The sequence below is a fragment of the Lynx canadensis genome, chromosome D1 (assembly GCF_007474595.2).
Source record: "Lynx canadensis isolate LIC74 chromosome D1, mLynCan4.pri.v2, whole genome shotgun sequence".
Lineage (NCBI taxonomy): Eukaryota > Metazoa > Chordata > Mammalia > Carnivora > Felidae > Lynx > Lynx canadensis.
The window spans coordinates 68,052,235-68,070,229 of NC_044312.2; the positions used below are offsets into that span (position 1 = coordinate 68,052,235).

General features: G+C 48.3%; 1 protein-coding gene across 2 annotated transcripts in view; it reads right to left on the reverse strand.

The window, feature by feature from the left end:
• GALNT18 (polypeptide N-acetylgalactosaminyltransferase 18) overlaps window positions 1–17,995 on the reverse strand; it is a 353,532-nt gene that overhangs the window by 158,226 nt on the left and 177,311 nt on the right. For both annotated transcript variants that reach the window (XM_030332733.1, XM_030332732.1), the window contains exon 3: window positions 654–820. In XM_030332733.1, coding sequence (XP_030188593.1) covers window positions 654–820 — 167 coding nt within the window. The remainder of the gene's footprint in view (window positions 1–653; window positions 821–17,995) is intronic.

A 17,995-nucleotide genomic window follows, 5' to 3' on the forward strand; every position in this document is an offset into this window, starting at 1 on the left:
GGAGAAGGGGAGAGAGAAGGGGTAAGGGCTTCAACAAGTGTTTGTGGGCCACCCGAGGCTTTGCGAAGGCTGGATGGAACAGGGAGCAGGGCATCCAGCAAAGAGGACAGACTTTTTACAGCTCTGTTGCTGCCACCGTGTTACATGCCCACTACCAGCCCCACCATCGAGACCACTGCAAACCAGCACCACACCCAGCACCATCAACACCTCTGCTATCATCACCACCACTGCTAAGACAACACCAACAATCTTCCAGGAAGAGGCCAAGGGATATCACAAACTGAAATGATGCTTCACAGAAAAGAGTCACTGTGCACGTGGTGCAATGTTCACTGTGCATGTGGTGGGGGTGGGGGTCAGGGCTCTTTATCCTACACTGCACTAGAATGTTAGAGGAGAGAGTGGACAGCCAATGAGGAAAAGCTTAGGGACCAGGCCCCTTCAAGATGCAGAGAGGGTACACCTATGGAGTGAACCTTCCAGAGCCGTGACCATCAAGAATCTCTCATCTCTGAAGCAACATCTCATTGAAGGAGCAGTCGTAGAGAGCCTTAAAAAATGAGAACCGCCCCCCCAACAGAGGCTCAACCCTCTGCTGAGATGTCAGGCACAGAGCAGGGTGCAGGGCTCAAGGGAGTTTAGGCACTCACCGTTGCTGCTGTTGTCATCCACCAGGATGATCTCCTTGAGCAGGTGTGGAGGTGTGCGTTCAATGGCTGAGTGGATGGAGCGCAGTAGCACTGAGAGTGCTTCGTTGACAAAGATGAACACGATGCTCACCTCTGGCAGGCTATCGGGGAAGGAGAGGTTGCGGCACCTACAAAGAAGAAAAGCCAGGCTCTTAGATCTGTCTGTGACTCAGATGCGGGGCACCCCAGGTACTGACCCACCCCATGTCTTGGCTCCAGCTTTGCTGGAGGGCTCAGGAGTCCAGATTCTTCCCAGGGCCTCTTCTTTGATACTTAATACAAGCCCTAAATATATAACAGACAGGCTCACAACCATTAAAATGGATTTGTACCACAACAGAGTCTGGATTTGTCAATAATCATCCCAGCTGAATAGTTGTGCCGTAAACACCCAGTGTAGTACCTGGAACACAGCAGGTAGTCACCGAGTGTTTGTTAGAAGAATGGCTCAATCTTTCTAAACCCAATAGGATATAAAATGCAACCATCGGAAAGTCTTTGTTTTTTCAAAATGGCAGCCAACATCTAGGTAAGAGCAGACCTTAGATGATCTTTGGGAGAAAAAGATGTGCCCTTCCAGTGACTTCTGCCAGAATCCACTCTGTCTCACTGCAGAAGGCATACTGCCTGGGCCTCTCCTACCTCTCATTCATCACCAGGAACCAGACTCCAGACCAGGTTGAAGCTACAGTCAGAGTCTCTACACAAATGAGGGACAGAATGACAGGTCTCGTCTCATTTCACAGAGGAGGTCACTAAGGCTCAGAGAGATTGAATCCCCACCGTGAATCAGCTGCCAAGATAGAATCACACTATGGTCTTCTGACATCTATACCTGGTTTTTCCCTCAGGGAAAGATGGTTGCTGGAGAGACTACCTCTAACTGTCTCATTTCCCCCCCTAGTTGTCCTGAAACCCTGAAGTCATTTGGAGGTCTCTTTCCCAAACGACTTGGAGCATAATCTTAAAAGTCTACATGCTATTCCCAGTAGGGAGAGGAACACAGAAGTACTGTAAGCATCACCTTTATGGGCAAGAAACCATGGTGGGTGCCATGCTCGGGCTGAAATGAAACATTATTCCAGAAGGCATGGACTCCTGTCTTCAGGACAGTTGAACAAAAGGAAAGAGCAGCAATTATAGGCCCTGGGCTCAGAGAGGAGGCTGTCTACTCCCACCACCTGCCACTGGAGGCTCCAGGGGTTCAGGGCTGGTGACCATGGTGTATGGCTCCAAAGTGGGAGGTGCAACCAGGTTAGAACATGCAATAATGAGCATAATGGTACAGAGCTTCTGCTTGTTGGCAATTAAAGTGCTGCAGGATAGGAATGGGCCTGTTTTTCCTTAATGAGGAAGGCTGCAGGATAACCAGGGCTGAGCAATTTGGAGAAATCACCGTGGGGCCCCAGCCTGCTTAAGAGCAGGAGATTAATAAACTAAAATCACCGTCTCTATGGTTACCAGAAATTTACAGAAACTTCTCCCATTCTATTTCCAGCTCTCCTTCTCTCTCACCAAAGAGAGGTGGGGGAAGGAAAAGAGTTGAGCCTCTTCCCAAATCTGTTTCATACTTACAATTTAATTTTATTTTATCTTATTTTATTTTATTTATTTTTTAATTTACATCCAAGTTAGTTAGCATACAGTGCAATAATGATTTCAGGAGTAGATTCCAGCGAGTCATCCCCCATGTATAACACCCAGTGCCCAACCCAACAAGTGTCTTCCTTGATGCCCTTTAACCCATTTGGACCCTCCCCCTCCCCCACCCCCCTCCAGCAATCCTCAGTGTGTTCTCTGTATTTAAGAGGCTCTTATGTTTTGTCCCCATCTTTGTGTCTATGTTATTTTCATACTTAAAATGTTAATAAAACCACCAGGTTAACAGACTTGCATTGTAGAAGGCATTCATTCTTGTATTTAATGGAATAAATATTTATTGAGCTTCTTCCATGAAGCAGGTACTATTGTAGGCAATAAGGGCACAGCAGGACAAGGACAAAGTACCTGTCCTCACGGCACTTACACTTTGACAGGGGAAACAGGTCAACATGGAAGCAAACAAATGATATAATTTCATATAAGTACTGAGATGAAAAGTAAAGCAGGGTAAGAGGACAGCGTGATGCCTTGGCAGCTGTTCCAGAAGGAGTCGTCAGAAGAGGGCTCTGGGAGGAGGACAGATTTAGTTACACTCTTAAATGGTATGAAAAAGCAAGTCGTGCAAAGGCCTGGTGGGGCTGAGGGAATAGTGCTGTGACCGGAGAAAAGCAACTGGCTCATGGAAGTGCAGTGAAGGGATGAAGGGGGTGGGGAGGTAGAGGGAGGGACTTTAATGAAGGACAAAGACTGGAAGGCCTCCTTAAGCTCATCAAGACCCTTTCCAAAAAAATTTTTTCTTGTTGTGAAAATGATTTTTCGAACAGCCATCAGAAAGTTTGTGGCCAAAAGTCCATTCCTCTAGCTAGTGCTCTTTTTTTTTTCAGTGTTTATTTATTTACTTTGAGAGAGAGAGAAGGAGGGTACACGCATGCGTGTGGGGGAGGGGCAGAGAAAGAGGGAGAGAGAGGATCCAAAGCAGGCTCCATACCCAGCACAGAGTCCAACGCGGGGCTCGATCTCACAACCGCGAGATCACGACCAGAGCTGAAACCAAGAGTTGGATGCTCAACTGACTGAGCCACCCAGGCGTCCCTGGCTAGAGCCTATTTATATCTATCAAGACCAGCAGCTGACCTTTCCGTAGACATGAAAACTGACAAAAGCATCAAGATACAACCCACTCACTGACTGCATTTAAAAAATAATACAATACATGGCCAAACTGCTGGCATGTGACTTTGTATCATTGGTTTTTTATGAAGTGCAGTGCACAGCTCCCAGTAAGGTGGGTACAGTGGTACATGTTGGCAATCCTTCCCACTAACCCCACCAGCCGTGCAGACTGTGACTCTGTGTCTGGTAGCACTTCTCCAGAGGGCTCCTCAGAGCCCCACTAACCAGAGATCCAGGTGGTTCGTAGGGGTTTTCCTGAGCCGCGGGTTAACAACCCTCTACTCCCTTCCCTTCTTCCCTTCCCCATTTACCCCCTCCCAAGGAGACCAAGTTGAATTTCTCCCAGTATCAGCTAGGCCCACTAGACGGTTTGAACCCCCAGGGCTATGGGTCAACTCCTGATGGCCTTTCCATAAGCAGAATGGAAATGTTTTCTTTTACAAGCTAAACTCTGATCACCATTTCCACGTGAAAGACTCCTTTGAATATAAGGTTTTCCTACGCAGGCCCTTCTGAATGGAACACCTAGTGCAATACATCATAATGGTGTGTGTTTATTGTCTGCCTCCCCCACTATAACCAAGCCCCCCAAGAACCAGGGCTGTATTTTGCTGCTGAGCTATCTTCTACCCTTAAACCAGAGTCTGCCCACACAGTAGGTTTTTGGAATTAAACAGAGCTAACAGGGCTGTTTATTTTATAGAAGGCCGACATTTTATATGCATGCCACTGACCCCGGCGGGTTCCTTTTTTTCTGCAAACCTCCTCCCTGGGTCAGAGAGTCAGGGCCTCTCTCCACCAGCGGGGTCCTTCCTCCCCCGAACTTATGGCCCCAGTTCCTCACATTCTGTCTCCAGCAGTTCTAAGTTTCTTTGTACTGTAATTAAGTGATCTCTCCAGGCCAAACGTCCTGACCTCCTTAAATCCTTCCTCCTTTTCTCTCTTGGGAGCCGCTCAGGGTCCCTCCAGCAACAGCTGCCTTGCCCTGGCCTCTCTCTCTACACCTGGAGGCAAGCTCCCTTACACTTCAGTTTATTTGAACCTAACCCCAAATATGGATATGGCTGAGCAGAGAGGGGGAAAAAAGGGTGGGCAGGATAAGAAAGACAAGGTGAGGGGCACCTGGGTGGCTCAGTGAGTGAAACATCCAGCTTCAGCTCAGGTCATGATCTCACAGTCCGTGAGTTCGAGCCCCGCGTCGGGCTCTGTGCTGACAGCTCAGAGCCTGGAGCCTGTTTCAGATTCTGTGTCTCCCTCTTTCTCTGCCCTTCACCCACTCCTGCTCTGTCTCTGTCTCTGTCTTTCTCTGTCTGTCTGTCTCTCTCAAAAATAAATAAAAAGTGTTAAAAAATTTAAAAAAAGAAAAGAAAAGAAAGACAAGATGGGCCCGTTTTTAGGGAAAGAGTGTTAGAGGGTGGATGAAGCCACCCAGGCCGAGCTCCGCCCCAAGCTGCCACGTGACCATGGGTGGGCCACTTCACTTCTCTGTATGTCCCATCCTAGAATGAGGGTGGCAGAAGAAATGATCACCTAGGTGTCTTTCCCTATAAAATTCGGCATCTTCTACCTCCCATGTGGTGAAAAGAAGACACCTCGTTGAGGAAAGAGTTTGCAAACCTCCCCGCCCTCCCATCCAGCACCTGGATTTGGCCACCACTAAATGCCACAAGAAACATCCTCTTACTGCTATCTTGATTACACAAGGTGGCCAAATGTCCCGGTTTGCCCAGGATTTTCCCAGTTTCAGCCCTGAAAGTCCCAAGCAAGGCGGGACAGGAGGTTGCCCGATGAGTAGACGACAGTGTCCCTAACCTTTTTGGGGGCAGGAACAGAGCTTGCTCACTCACGACTGCGCTCCCACTGCCCAGCACAGTGCCTGGCCCGCGGCAGGCACTCAGTCAGCATCCGCCGAATACACTGACGCTACCCTTTCAAAGTGCCCAACACACAGACACCGGCACACAGTCATGGTTCCTATTGTCATCTCGACGCTGAAGCAGAACTCGCATTGCTGGAGAAGGAGGCATAAAGAAGGAGGCAGAAGAGCACGCTAGGCAAGAGGTCCACATACCTGCCGGTCACACTCACCATCATCACTGCCGAACACAGGACAGAAGCCTGCCCGCCCAGGGCAGCCCAAGGCTTTCAAAAGGAATACACATTCAAGAACTGCTGTGGAAGAGAATTGTTCCAGACCCCAGCCCAGCACTTCTATCCTCCAGGGTCTGGCCCTCACACCCTCTGCCCCCCAGAGCCTGCTCCCCATCCGCTCACCTCCCCAGAGAAGGACCAGAGGACATGAGAGTCAGAGGAGCCACACAGGCCTAACCAGCCTTTCTCTCCTGATGCTTCTGGAGAAAGCCCGACTGTACGAGACCTGCTCCTTACTCATTTTGAGAAGAGGCATATTCTCCATAAAATTAAGCCATAAAAGTTCCCTTTTTACTTTTATTCTTGTTCAAAGTCGAGCCATTTTCCACTAGAGATAAAAACAAGGCATTTCTGAGAGCGAGTACTAGGGTTGTCTAATAAGCCGGAATTGATGGTCATGATAAACTCAACTTTATCGATCTCTGCACACAGAAGGCGATGCGGGGTGGGAACAGCTAAGTAAGGGCCTCTCGGCCGAGCTCCCTGAGACTATTGTGAGCTGCTCATAAGGCACATTTATATCAAGAGCTTCAGTGTCCCTCACAGGCAACAGTGGCCAAGTAAGCAGGGCCAACCTAGGCTCCTGGCGGCCGGGCGCTGCCCAGGACAGCAGCCAGATGCCTGTATGTGGCATCAGTGGATTTCCTGCCTACATGTGGCATCAGTAGATTCTCCCCTCCCTATGACCTCGGCAAACCTTCAAGCTCCCAGTCCATCTGGTGATAATTCAAAGAGGCTGCTTGACCGAGGGTGAGAGAGTGGGTAGACTTCTTCCAGAATAAAGGTCAAAGTCAAATGTTTGCTGATGCTGCTGCCAGTGCAAGGGGTAACCAGGTCCACCATGCTAGGGTTCTGGGAGTGGGGAAGAGACCTTCTTGGACCAAGCAGTGAGAAGATGACACACCTAGGTACCCAAGGGTCCCCAGCCCCTCTTCCTTCCCAGGATTCTCCCAAGCAGCCCTCCCTGCAGCCATGGTAAGCACACGAGGGTTCAGAGATACCATTAACCACCTAGAACATACACCTTGGGACACTGCCTTCTTGGCCCTTTGAGGCCGTCAGTGTCCTTGCCCCAGCTTCCCCCCTCCCACCTGCACCCACAGGAATTGCTTGATCATCCTCTGGCCTTACTTGGGTACACTGTTGGCATCTTCTAGACCTTTCCAGATTAGATAGTCTCCCAGGCTTGCCAGCGTCCAGTCTGCTGGACTTAATGAAACCTAAAGATAGGTCAATGTAGGGATTCTCACTGAGCATGAGGACAGTCAAGACTTTTACTTTCTCTGGCATCTATATCTCCATGACCTCTGTAGCTAAGAGACTGCATGGAGCTTGCCACCCCCACTGCCCATGGACCCCATGTAGAATATTTGGAAATTATAATAGTAATAATTTCCATTTTCTGAGTGCTCATGATTTGTCATAAACCATGCTAAGAGATGTAGGGATATTTTTACTCTCCCCCTGCCCGCCCCCATTTATTCCTTCTTACAATCCAATATGGTAAACATATCTATCCCCATTTTATAGATGAGAGAACTAGGGCTAAGATAGTAAGTTATTTTCCGGGGCTTAAACCTGGCCTCATTTGTCTCCAAAGCCTGTACTCATAATCCCTGTTAAACTAGGGTCTGTATCTTCCTTCTCACTCTCACCCAGAGATGCATCTGGCAAAACAATGGTGTTGTGATGACCCAGATACTTGATTGGGGGTGGGGACACAAAACATAAGTTACTCCAGGCTGCCAGCTCTGATGAAAGATGGAACGGGTGCAGTATGTCTAGTAGGATGATGGGGGCAAATATGATAAACACTGCTGGGCACCTGAAGCCTAAACTCTTCCTGTTGCATTGTTCCCATTGGGATAAACAATCCCAGTGACTCCTTGTATAAGGGTGTCTGGGTCTTCTGTCCTGTGGCTTCATCACTTGGCTCATAACTGATGAGAGCAGAGACCTATTTCTGAGCCCCAAGTAGCTACCAACAGCCTGGCTGTCAGCATATAGAGCAGCCTCACTCAAGACTCTGTGTAGCCAGATCTGGCAATCCTGAAGAAGGACCAGCAACCCTATCAAGCTCTTTCTCATGGGGAGGTTGAATGTGAGATACCCCAAGAAGGCAGGAGGCAGGAGGCAGGAGTCTGGGGCAGCGGGAATGATGGAGTTGGAATAGGACACTGTCAGTGAGCTGGAGACACAGACGGTCACCACTAGAGACACAGAACTCTAACAATGAGCCAGGAGGATGCAGACTTGAGCTCATCCATGATGTCTCCAACTATACTGCCCTCTTTCATACCTGAACACATGGCTTCGAATTGTATGATTACGTGACTATGTGTGAACATCAACCCACAAAGAATCCCACCCCTCTGTGGTTGCTGAGTGAGTTCAGTTCCTTGCTCTGAGAGAGCACACAAGACCTAGTAAAGAGAGAACAAGTATGACTCCTGGGCTGGAATTGGATGTCCCATGATTCTCCCAGCATCCTTCACTTTTCTTGCATGCCACTTATTTGCTATTGCAATGTGTTTTTCTGTGATTGTTTAACAAACAGCAGTGTCTCTGCTGGACTATAAACCATATGAGGTCAGGGCACCTGGATGGCTCACTTGGTTGAATTCCTGACTCTTGATTTTGGCTCAGGTCATGATCCTAAGGTCATGGGATTGAGTACCATGTTGGGCTCTGTGCTGAGCGTGGAGCCTGCTTAAGGTTCAGTCTCTCTCTCTTTCTCTCCCACACACACACAGCCCCTCTTCCCTGCTCATGCTCTCTCTCTAAAATTAAGAGAAAATTAAAAAAAAAAATTAAACGGCATAAGTGTAAGACCACACCTGCTTTACTCACCAGTATCCCTACTGCCTCACACAATGGTCAGCACAGAGAAGAAACTATTGAGCATCTGGCTCAATGAACAAATAAATAAATAAATATTTGAATGATGAAGAGTAGAATTAATTCAGACCCATGAAAGCCCTGTGGGTGGGAATTCTACCATGAGCTGACAGAATAGGAGTCACTGAGTCAAACATTCACTCCCTGACTGCATGAGTTTCCTAACACTAACAGAGTTGCTGTAAAAAATCATTGTAAACTTGGGGCCTTAAAACAACACAAACGTGTTCTTTTACAAGGAAGGCACAGAGAGGCTGGTAACTTGCTGGAGGTCAACCAGTTTGTAAATGAGAGACCTGGCCTTGGAACCCAAGTTTCAAACATCACTCTATAACCTAAGCAGAAACTTCATCCGTTTGTTATCTAGTTTCTCTCATCCTCCAAAAAGCCAAAGGGGTAAATGGAGGCAGGCAGGGTGGGGATACCCAGAGGCTTCTGGGACCTGGCAAGATACCACATCTGGCCCAGCTGTGGAAGAGACAGCAGACACCTGAGAACTGAGAGCTTTACCAGTCTGCAAGGCAAGAGAAATAGACCCATCTGGTCAGGGTGCAGATTTTGGCACAGAAACCACGGACAGGTCAACTACCAAGGAGATGTGATCATCAGAGTGTCCAGCTTTAGTCCAGAGGGAGAACTTCTACAAATGTTTTTCAGGTGATTATACAATTTTGAGAAAGGATCTGCTAATATCAAATGTTGATTGTAAGTAGGACAAGAGGGAAAAGAGTCATTTGAAATGTAAACACCTGTAAAGGAAGCAGGAAACCATTTGTTCCTAAAAACATCTTACTGGAAACCCAGGGAAAATAGACTCCTGGGGGCTACATGGACAGCTGCCCAGAGAACAAGCAGGCTGGCTCTGGTGGAGAAGACCGAGCGTCTCCATGTGGTGAGTCTGTTGGTAAACAGGTCAGGCCCATGGCAAGGAGAACGTGGGGTAGGGGAAGGTGAGCCCCTTAAGTCAGGAAAAGGAAGATGGGGCATCTCTGCTCTCCAGCAAAGCTGGCCCTGGGCCTCTGATACCCAGAACTCTGGAGCTGGGGTGAAATCCCTCTATGTGATCTGCCTGGCCCTCCTCTCATCTAGTGCTGGGGCTGATGGCCTGGTCCACGTGGCTCCTTGTCCACACGGCAGGACTCCAGGTAGTTAAAGTCACGGTCATGTCCCCCAAGCCATCTCTTTTACAGATCAAAGACCCAGATGATACAAGGAACAAAAAATTAAATAGCAGCGACTATGGGTCAGGCAGTGTTCTGAGAGCTCTCCATTCAACCTCTGTATTACTATCTCTAGCTTGCATATAGGAAACTCAGGCATAGAGAGGCTGGAGAACTTGCTGGAGGTCAACCAGCTCGTAACAGCACTCTATAATCTAAGCAGAAACTGCATCTGTTTGTCATGTTACCCACTTCCTCTCTTGGCTTGTTCTCCTCTGAACATCCTCTTCTTTCTCTATATCCCTTAAAATCCAGTTATGCAGTTGTGATCTGAGTGGCAAAACAGACAAAACTATCACCTCCCCTTTTTAAGACAGTATATTTCTATTAATATAGCTCAAGATTATATTATCTTTAAGAATAGCCCACAGGATACTGTTGGCCCATAAGGAGCCTAACATGAAGAATTGGAACTGTTTTCGCCGAGTACGTTAGTAAAAGAGTATTTTCCCCCCAACTGTGTGTGCTTAACATCTCCAGGGTGCTAGCAGAATCATTACTAAGGGTGTTCCCTCCTTGTCCTGAGGCAGCCCTCACGGAGGATCTCTGGGTCACCTCCATAGAGCTAAGATCCCAAACTAGAAAAACTCACTGGGGCAGAGGAGGGCCAGGGTGCTGAGGCAGTGTCCTAAAGACACAAGACCCAGGTAAAAATACTGGTTCTGCCGCATACCACCCATGGGAACTTCAATACATTTCTTACCTTTGCAAATACTCCGTATTCTCCTAAATAAAATAGAAATAATAGTAATTACCTCCTAGAGATGTAAGGATCAAGTTAAATTAGAACATGCATGTTAAGCAGTTTGCACAGCACCTGGCACCCAGGAAGGGGGCAAGTGGTGCTCTTGGTGAAAATCAGCAGCCCCTGGGTAGCAACTCACACATGGTCTAGCAAATATGATCCCAGCTGCTCCCCCTAGATCCCTCCCCCTTGTCCCCCAGGACCAGCTACATAATATGGGGGGCCCAGTGAAGAAAGAAAAGCTGGTGGTATTCAGAAGTTATTCAGAATTTTAACACAGTAACGGTAGAGCATTAAACCAAGCACAGAGCCTTTCCAGCCTTCTTGGGATCCTGCGCAGAAGCTGCACACACAGGAGTTTCCTAAATGCGAATATTGCTGCTGGAAGAAAGCACTACAGATGTGGTGGCTTAGAACAACACGCATTTATTATCTTATAGTTCTGGAGGTCAGAAGTCTGATGTGGGTCTCACAGGGCTAACATCACAGTGCTGACAGGACTGCGTTCCTTTTTTGAGGCTCACAGCGATAATCTGTTTTCTTGCCTTTTCCAGTATCTAAAGGCTGCCTGCATGCCTTGGCTTATGGCTCTTTTCCATCTTCAAGGGCAGCAACAGCTGGTGGAATCCTTGTCACGCTGCCATCCCCCTGGCTCTGACTCTTCTGCCTCTCTCTTCCACTTTTGAGCGCCCTGTGATTACACTGGGCCCATCTAGATAAGCCAAGATAATCTCTTTATTTTAAAATCAGCTGAGAACAACCTTAATTCCATCTGCAACCTTAATTCTCCATTGCCATGTGCCATACTATAGTCAACGGTTCCAGGGATTAGGACATGGGTGTCTTTGGGAGACCATTATTCTGTTTACTTCACACACCCATGAAGCCAGGCCTGCTGGCCCCCAAAGTCCAGAGATCTCAGATGTGTATCTAGAGTTTGCTCCATGAGAACCCTACAGCCCTCCGATCCATACATGCAAACCTGTGGCCACACCCCAGTGACAGCAGCAACACCCACAGCCACCTTGTTAACTGCTCCTAGGTGGACTGAGCCCCCTGGCTCCATGCTGCATTCTCTCTCTGTTATAATCCCATCCTGATCCTTTCTACTTGGATGTTCATACAGGATCTCTCCAGGTCAGGACTAGGGCTGTGTGTGTGTGTGTGTGTGTATGCACCCATGCACCTATCTGTCCCAGTTGTTCCCTCCTGGGGTTGCAGAAAATAGTCTTAACTCCCTTTAATCATCCCCTCATGCCTTGGCCTCAAGCTTGAGCCCACCAGTCAACCCAAAAGTCAGTCCACACTATTCCTGGGAGGGAGGGACTAAGACCTAGGGGGACATTGGAGAGAAGGGTGACATCATCACTGACAGACTCAGGAGTCTCTGACGATCAACCAGCAAGAGGCCAGAAGCAGTACCTGCCAGAGGCTCTGCCTTGAACTACCTTGGAGGTAGGCCATAGGGTTGCCATGGCAACTTCAAGCCTTGAAGCTTGACACCCAGAGCTCCCCCTCTCTTGCCCACATCCACATGCCCACCAGATCAGGTACTCATCCCTTACACTTTCCTGGCTCCTGTTCAGAAATAACAACCACTGCCTGCATAAAAGGATGAGATGTGCCCCTGTTGTTTTGGAACTATGGGCTCCCATATGCCATCTGCTTGACCCACTGTCACTGGGGTGGGGGCCCGCCCTTACTTTCCTGCCCTGAGCTGGCGAGTGGCTCCAGCCCCCATGATCCTCCTTCCCCACAATCACAACCCATCTTCTCAGTGGCTCCCCAAAGATGCCACCTCCATCCCCTCCAACCCTCAGGCAAAGATTTCCCTGATCTCTTTCTTATACCCTCATTTTCCAAAAAATTGATACTTCATCTACATGCAGCAAAATTCACAGATCTTAAGTGAACTTGATGAGTTTTGACAAATGCATATTCCTATGTAGTCCACACCCCAATAAGACTTGTTTTTTCCCTTCTCTCTTTTTGCCCCTCATAGGTTATTTTGGAGCCTACAGACAAGGAGGAGGAGGGTGAGCACTGTGGGGCAGGAGCATACAGAGAAAGCCAGAGGAACGTTTGGAGCTTGCCCCTGGGGATGTAAGGGATGGGGCAAAGTCCAGCCTGGGTGGGATGCAGCCTTTCTTCCCTTCAATCCTGAGGCCTGGGTGTCTCTCCAACCCAGAAAGCAAGAAGGCATAGCCCTGCCCAGATCCAGCAAAGGACCCTCACGGGGTGAGGTCTAGGAGGACCACCAGAGGAGGATGCCAAGGCCCTGTCTCTCCTGGGTCTTCTTACCTGGATGGCCAAGGGCCTACTCTGCTCTTGTTACAACAATGAAGACAGAATGAATGGCATTTCGATTTCCCTCAAAGCCAACTGTCCTGGAGCCCAGAGGAAAATCGTCCTTCCTCTGCCCAGATGAGACTAACAAAACTGCCACACTTCCGGTTCCCATGTCCTTCCTTTTCCAGGGGAGGGCCGTCACAGATCCTAAAGGGAAGCTCCTTGCAGATGCTTCTCTGGGTCCTGCCTCCCTGCTACACAGAAGAACAGGGCTTCCGTGGGCCATCAAGTCCAGCCCCTGACTTACTACAAACGTGTAGGAATGACTCCTCTTCAGGGAGGCCAGGAGATGGTCAGCAAGCTTTCTGATCACCTGTCCTGCTCTCCTACCACCTTCCATCTGGATTCCCGCTACAGTGTTAGCTCCTTGAAGTTTCTGTCTGACGCTTTACTGGGTACCTGGCACACACTTGGAGCTCAATAAACGTTTGTTGGATGAATACATTAATGAAGCCTAGCAACACGCTGGCTGGACTTTGTTCCTTCTGCTGTGTATAAGGCACTGAGTATAGTATGGTCCTTTTAGCCAGATGGAAAAATGGGTCAGATTACCTCCTGCAGCACCAAGAAAGGAGACAAAATAAGGGACCAGCCAGAGATGATGGAAGAGCGGGTGGGGCAGGATTCGGAACACCCACTTTCTGGTCCAGGAATGAAGCCAAGCATAACGTCAGGGTTAGGACTTAGAAGAGCAAACCCAAGAGGAAGGACAAAGAGCAGAGTGTGAAATCCAAGCACACCTCCAGGGGCAGAAGTCCCCACGGGCAAACAGGAGGAGGGGACAAAGGCACTGAGAATGAAGCAACACCCACCTGGCCTGATTCTTCTGGAGACTGTCCCTAGCATGGTGCTTCCTCTCCAGATGCTGCCGCTGCCCCACCCACCCTACCTCCAATCCCAACATTACCTGTAACAACGGCATCGTTCTCCACCTTGATGATAGATTGTATGCTCACCAAAACAGATTTTCCAACACTTAGAGAAGACTTTCCTGACTCAGACGAACTGATCAGCCCAGTGCCACATACTTTAAAGCAGTCCTCACTCCCAAGAGAATGTCACAGGTTGACACCTCAAGGCAGTAAGTCTGGTGGCAGTTACAAACACAAACCCTGGGTTCGGTCCCCAGCCCTGCCACTAGTGACCACAAGCAGATTTTATCTCTTCATGCCTCAAATTTCCTCTTCGGTAAAATGGAAACTAATAATAATACTGTCAAATAATAAGAAATATATATATTGGTCTCTACCCCTGGTTTCTGCTAATATTTGGTCTTTGAGCCCAGTTCCTGACATGGAGATCCTAAACACTTTGTCATTTCCTGACTGAAAGTAGTATCTGACAGAGCTCCTAAATCCCTTGGAGTTTCCTGGGTGATAAGAGCATCTTTTTTTTTTTTTTTAAATATAATTTATTGTCAATTGGCTAACATACAATCTGTAAAGTGTGCTCTTGGTTTTTGGGGTACATTCCCGTGGTTCATCACTTACATACAACACCCAGTGCTCATCCCAACAAGTGCCCTCCTCAATGCCCATCACCCATTTTCCCCTCATCCCCACCCTCCCCCCATCAACCCTCAGTTTGTTCCCTGTATTTAAGAGTCTCTTACGGTTTGTCAATAGGAGCATCTTTTGATCTAATGAGGTGACTCTTGATGGGCCCCGAATGAGTCACCAGAAAGACCAAACCATAATTAGAAGTTTGAAACTTTCAGTCTAACCTCCCCACACAATCCTCTGAAGAGAGAAGATGTGCTGGAAAATGAGTTAATAATCGATCATGCCTGCATGATGAAGCCTCATAAAGTATGGGTTTCAGAGAGCTTCCAGGTTGGTGAACACATCCACATTCCAGGAGGATGACGCACCCCAAGCCCACAGGGACAGAAGCTCCTGTGCCAGGGACCCTCCTAGGCCCCACTCTATATACCTCCTCATCAGACAGTTCATCCATATCCTGTATTATATGCTTCACAATCAACCACTACATGTAAGTATTTCCCTGAGTTCTGTGTAATTGCAGGCAAGTTCCTGAATTCAAGGATGGGTCATGGGAACCTCACTTTATAGCCAGTCGTTCAGAGGCACAGGTGATAACCTGACACTTGTGATTGGCCTCTGAAGTGAGGGCAGCGTCATGGGACTGAGCCCATAACCTGTAGGACTGACTACCGGAGGTAGATAGTGCCAGAACGGGATGGAATTGTAGGGCCTCCAGCTGGTGTCACAGAATCAGCTGGTGTGGAAAAACCTGACACATCTGGTGTCAGAAGTATTGTGAGCAGGAGAGCAAAGAACACCGTGTGCTTCCTGGACAAGTACCTACTCCAGAAGGTTACTGCGAGGAGTCAAACAGTTAACATAAATAAAAGTGCCAGACGCATCCCTGCAAACATGGCTCAAGCTATATAAATGTTTGCCAATGTAATTTGAAATAGGATGATAGTAAAGACAGTGAAACAAATGTTTCCAAACGGAGTTAAACAGGATAAGCTAAGCGATGACCTTGTTACAAGGCAGGAATGGTTTTAGGGAAGTTAACAAAGAGGGGCACTTTTACCTAAGCACACCCTTGTTTTGAGTGGTCCCCCAACAGCTCTTGGGTCTTTGGCGTGTGTCTGGCACGGGCTCTGATAGAGCCCCTCCAAGCAGACGCATAAAGAGGAACTGCATTCTTAAAGCCACTGCAGAGAGGACTGCTGGGGGCGCACTCAGAAGGCTCAGTGCTACCTTTTATCAGGGATTCCATTTTTCCTCTATAAAGAGTCACCGTGCCCAACAGGGGAGGTGTGGAAACTCCATAAACTGTAGCTTTGTGCAGAGGGAAGGTCTTTCTGTTGGAACTATTGCTCCTTTCCAATGGCTCAGAATTCTGCCCACCTGGAGTCCTTCAAAGATCCTTTCTCAGCAAAGTCCGGAAATCCAGGCTGGACTGGCCCCCAAAACGTGCCTCTTCCAGAGCATGCTTGCAAGGGATGGCCATGTGGCCTCTGTCCATCCCCCCCCCCCCCAACTTTCTGTTTCTCTCCCATGGAAATAGGAAGGAACAGCAACAGGGCACCTCTCTCAATGAAGGGTTAGGGGCTCCGGCATCGGTTGGCTCTTAACAAGACAGCTGCGGGCTACCATCAAAGACCAGGATTTGGCATCTGGATACACAGTTTCAGCTCAACTACTTATCCAACTGTGTGACCTCAGACATAACACTCATTACACTTTCTGTTCCTCAGTTTCCTCAACCCTGAATGGGAAGAATATGCCAGTTCCTTCCCTACCTCCATCCACTTCAGGTTGGCATCCACAACAGGTTCCCATCCACAACAGGGAAGGGCATTCTCAACAAGTCGAGCCCTATGTAAATACTGTTAATTGTTATGGTCATGTTGCAGTCTGTAAGATCTACCCTTCCCTTTCTTAGCTTCCTTCTGATTTCCTTTTTAACGTGGAACAAACGTGCATTGAGCTAGGCCTGAGTTTTGCATCAGAGCTGGCTGCAAAAAGTCTGTAGCTTCTGTGCTGCCAAGATCAAGGCCAAGGCCCCTGCAGAAGTCCTGGGGCCCCGACTCCTCTTGAGGACTCTTCTTCCAGAGCATCTAGGTTCTGCCCACATCAGACCTACTTCTCCGCAGCCCCAGGCACGGTGCCTGCAGCACTCCCGGAGGGCTGAGACCTTGTGGCGCGGAGATAAAATCACCTTCAGGATATTCCCAGAATCCAGCCCCATCCCAACACCTGCCCACTGCCATCATGGTCCAAGCCACCATCGCGTCTCACCTGGCTATGCAGAAGCCTCCTAACTGGACTCCCTGCTTTCTCCCTGGCCCTTTCAGTCTGTTCTCAGCACAGCAGCCACAGGGGCCTTTAAAAATGACAATCAGAGCATATTACTAGTCTGCTCAAGCCCTTGGATCCCCATCTCACAGAGTGAAAGGTACACCCCTTGCAGCAGCCTGCAAAGCCCTTCCCTGGCAATTCTCAGCCTGGGCTGTATACTGGAATCACATGAAAGTTCTAAGCCATACAGATAGAGTGTCACTTCTGGAAACTCTTTAACTGGTCTAGGGTGTGGCCCTGGCATCAAGATTGATTATTTATTTTATTTATTTATTTTAACGTTTATTTATTATCGAGAGTCAGAGAGAGAGACAGAGCATGAGCATGGGAGGGGCAGAGAGAGGGGGAGACACAGAATCCGAAGCAGGCTCCAGGCTCTGAGATGTCAGCACAGAGCCCGACGCGGGGCTCAAACTCACAAACTACAAGATCATGACCTGAGCCGAAGTCAGATGCTTAACCAACTGAGCCACCCAGGTGCCCCATCAAGATTATTTTAAAGCTCCCTATGAGTTGAATATGTAGCCAAGTTTGAGAACCACTAACCTACTTGATCTGCTTCCTGTTGCCCATCTGCCCTCATCTCCAATTACTGCCTTCATGCTTGCTCTGGTCCAGCCACATGGGCCTCTTTTTTCTTTTTCAAACATGCCAAGCACACTTCTCCTACCTCAGGACCTTTGCACTTGCTCTACATAGAAAGTTTTTGCCCAGGTATCCACATGGCTTGCTTCCTCATCTCTTCTGGATGTTTGCTCACATGTCACCTTGTTAGTGAAGTCTTTCTCTCCACCTCACTAAAAACTCAACACCTCCTTCTATTCCAGGAAATCCCTATCTCTGTCTTCAACTTTCTATTTCTTCATGACATTTGCTACCATCTAACATGGTACATATTTTACTTTAAAAAAATTTATTTTATTTTATTTTATTTTATTTTATTTGAGAGAGAGAGAGAGAGAGAGAGAGAGAGAGAGAGAGAGAACAAACAGGGGAGAGGGGCAGAGGTAGAGACTCTCAAGTAGGATCCATGATGGGGCTCAATCCCACAACCATGAGATCATGACCTGAGCCAAAATCAAGACTTGGATGCTCAACCCATAGAGCCACCCAGGCGCCCCTATTTTATTATGTGTCCCTGCCCATCTAGAAATGCAAGCTCTGTGAGGGCAAGGATTCCTGTCTGTTTTGTTCACTGCACTATCCCTGGGCCTAGACTATGCTGATACATAAGAAGTGCTCAGTAACGATCCTTTATGTGAATATATACTCTTCTAGCCCCTTGTAGATCCTCAGCTGCTCTTTCAGCCCTAGAACCCAATCAGGTTC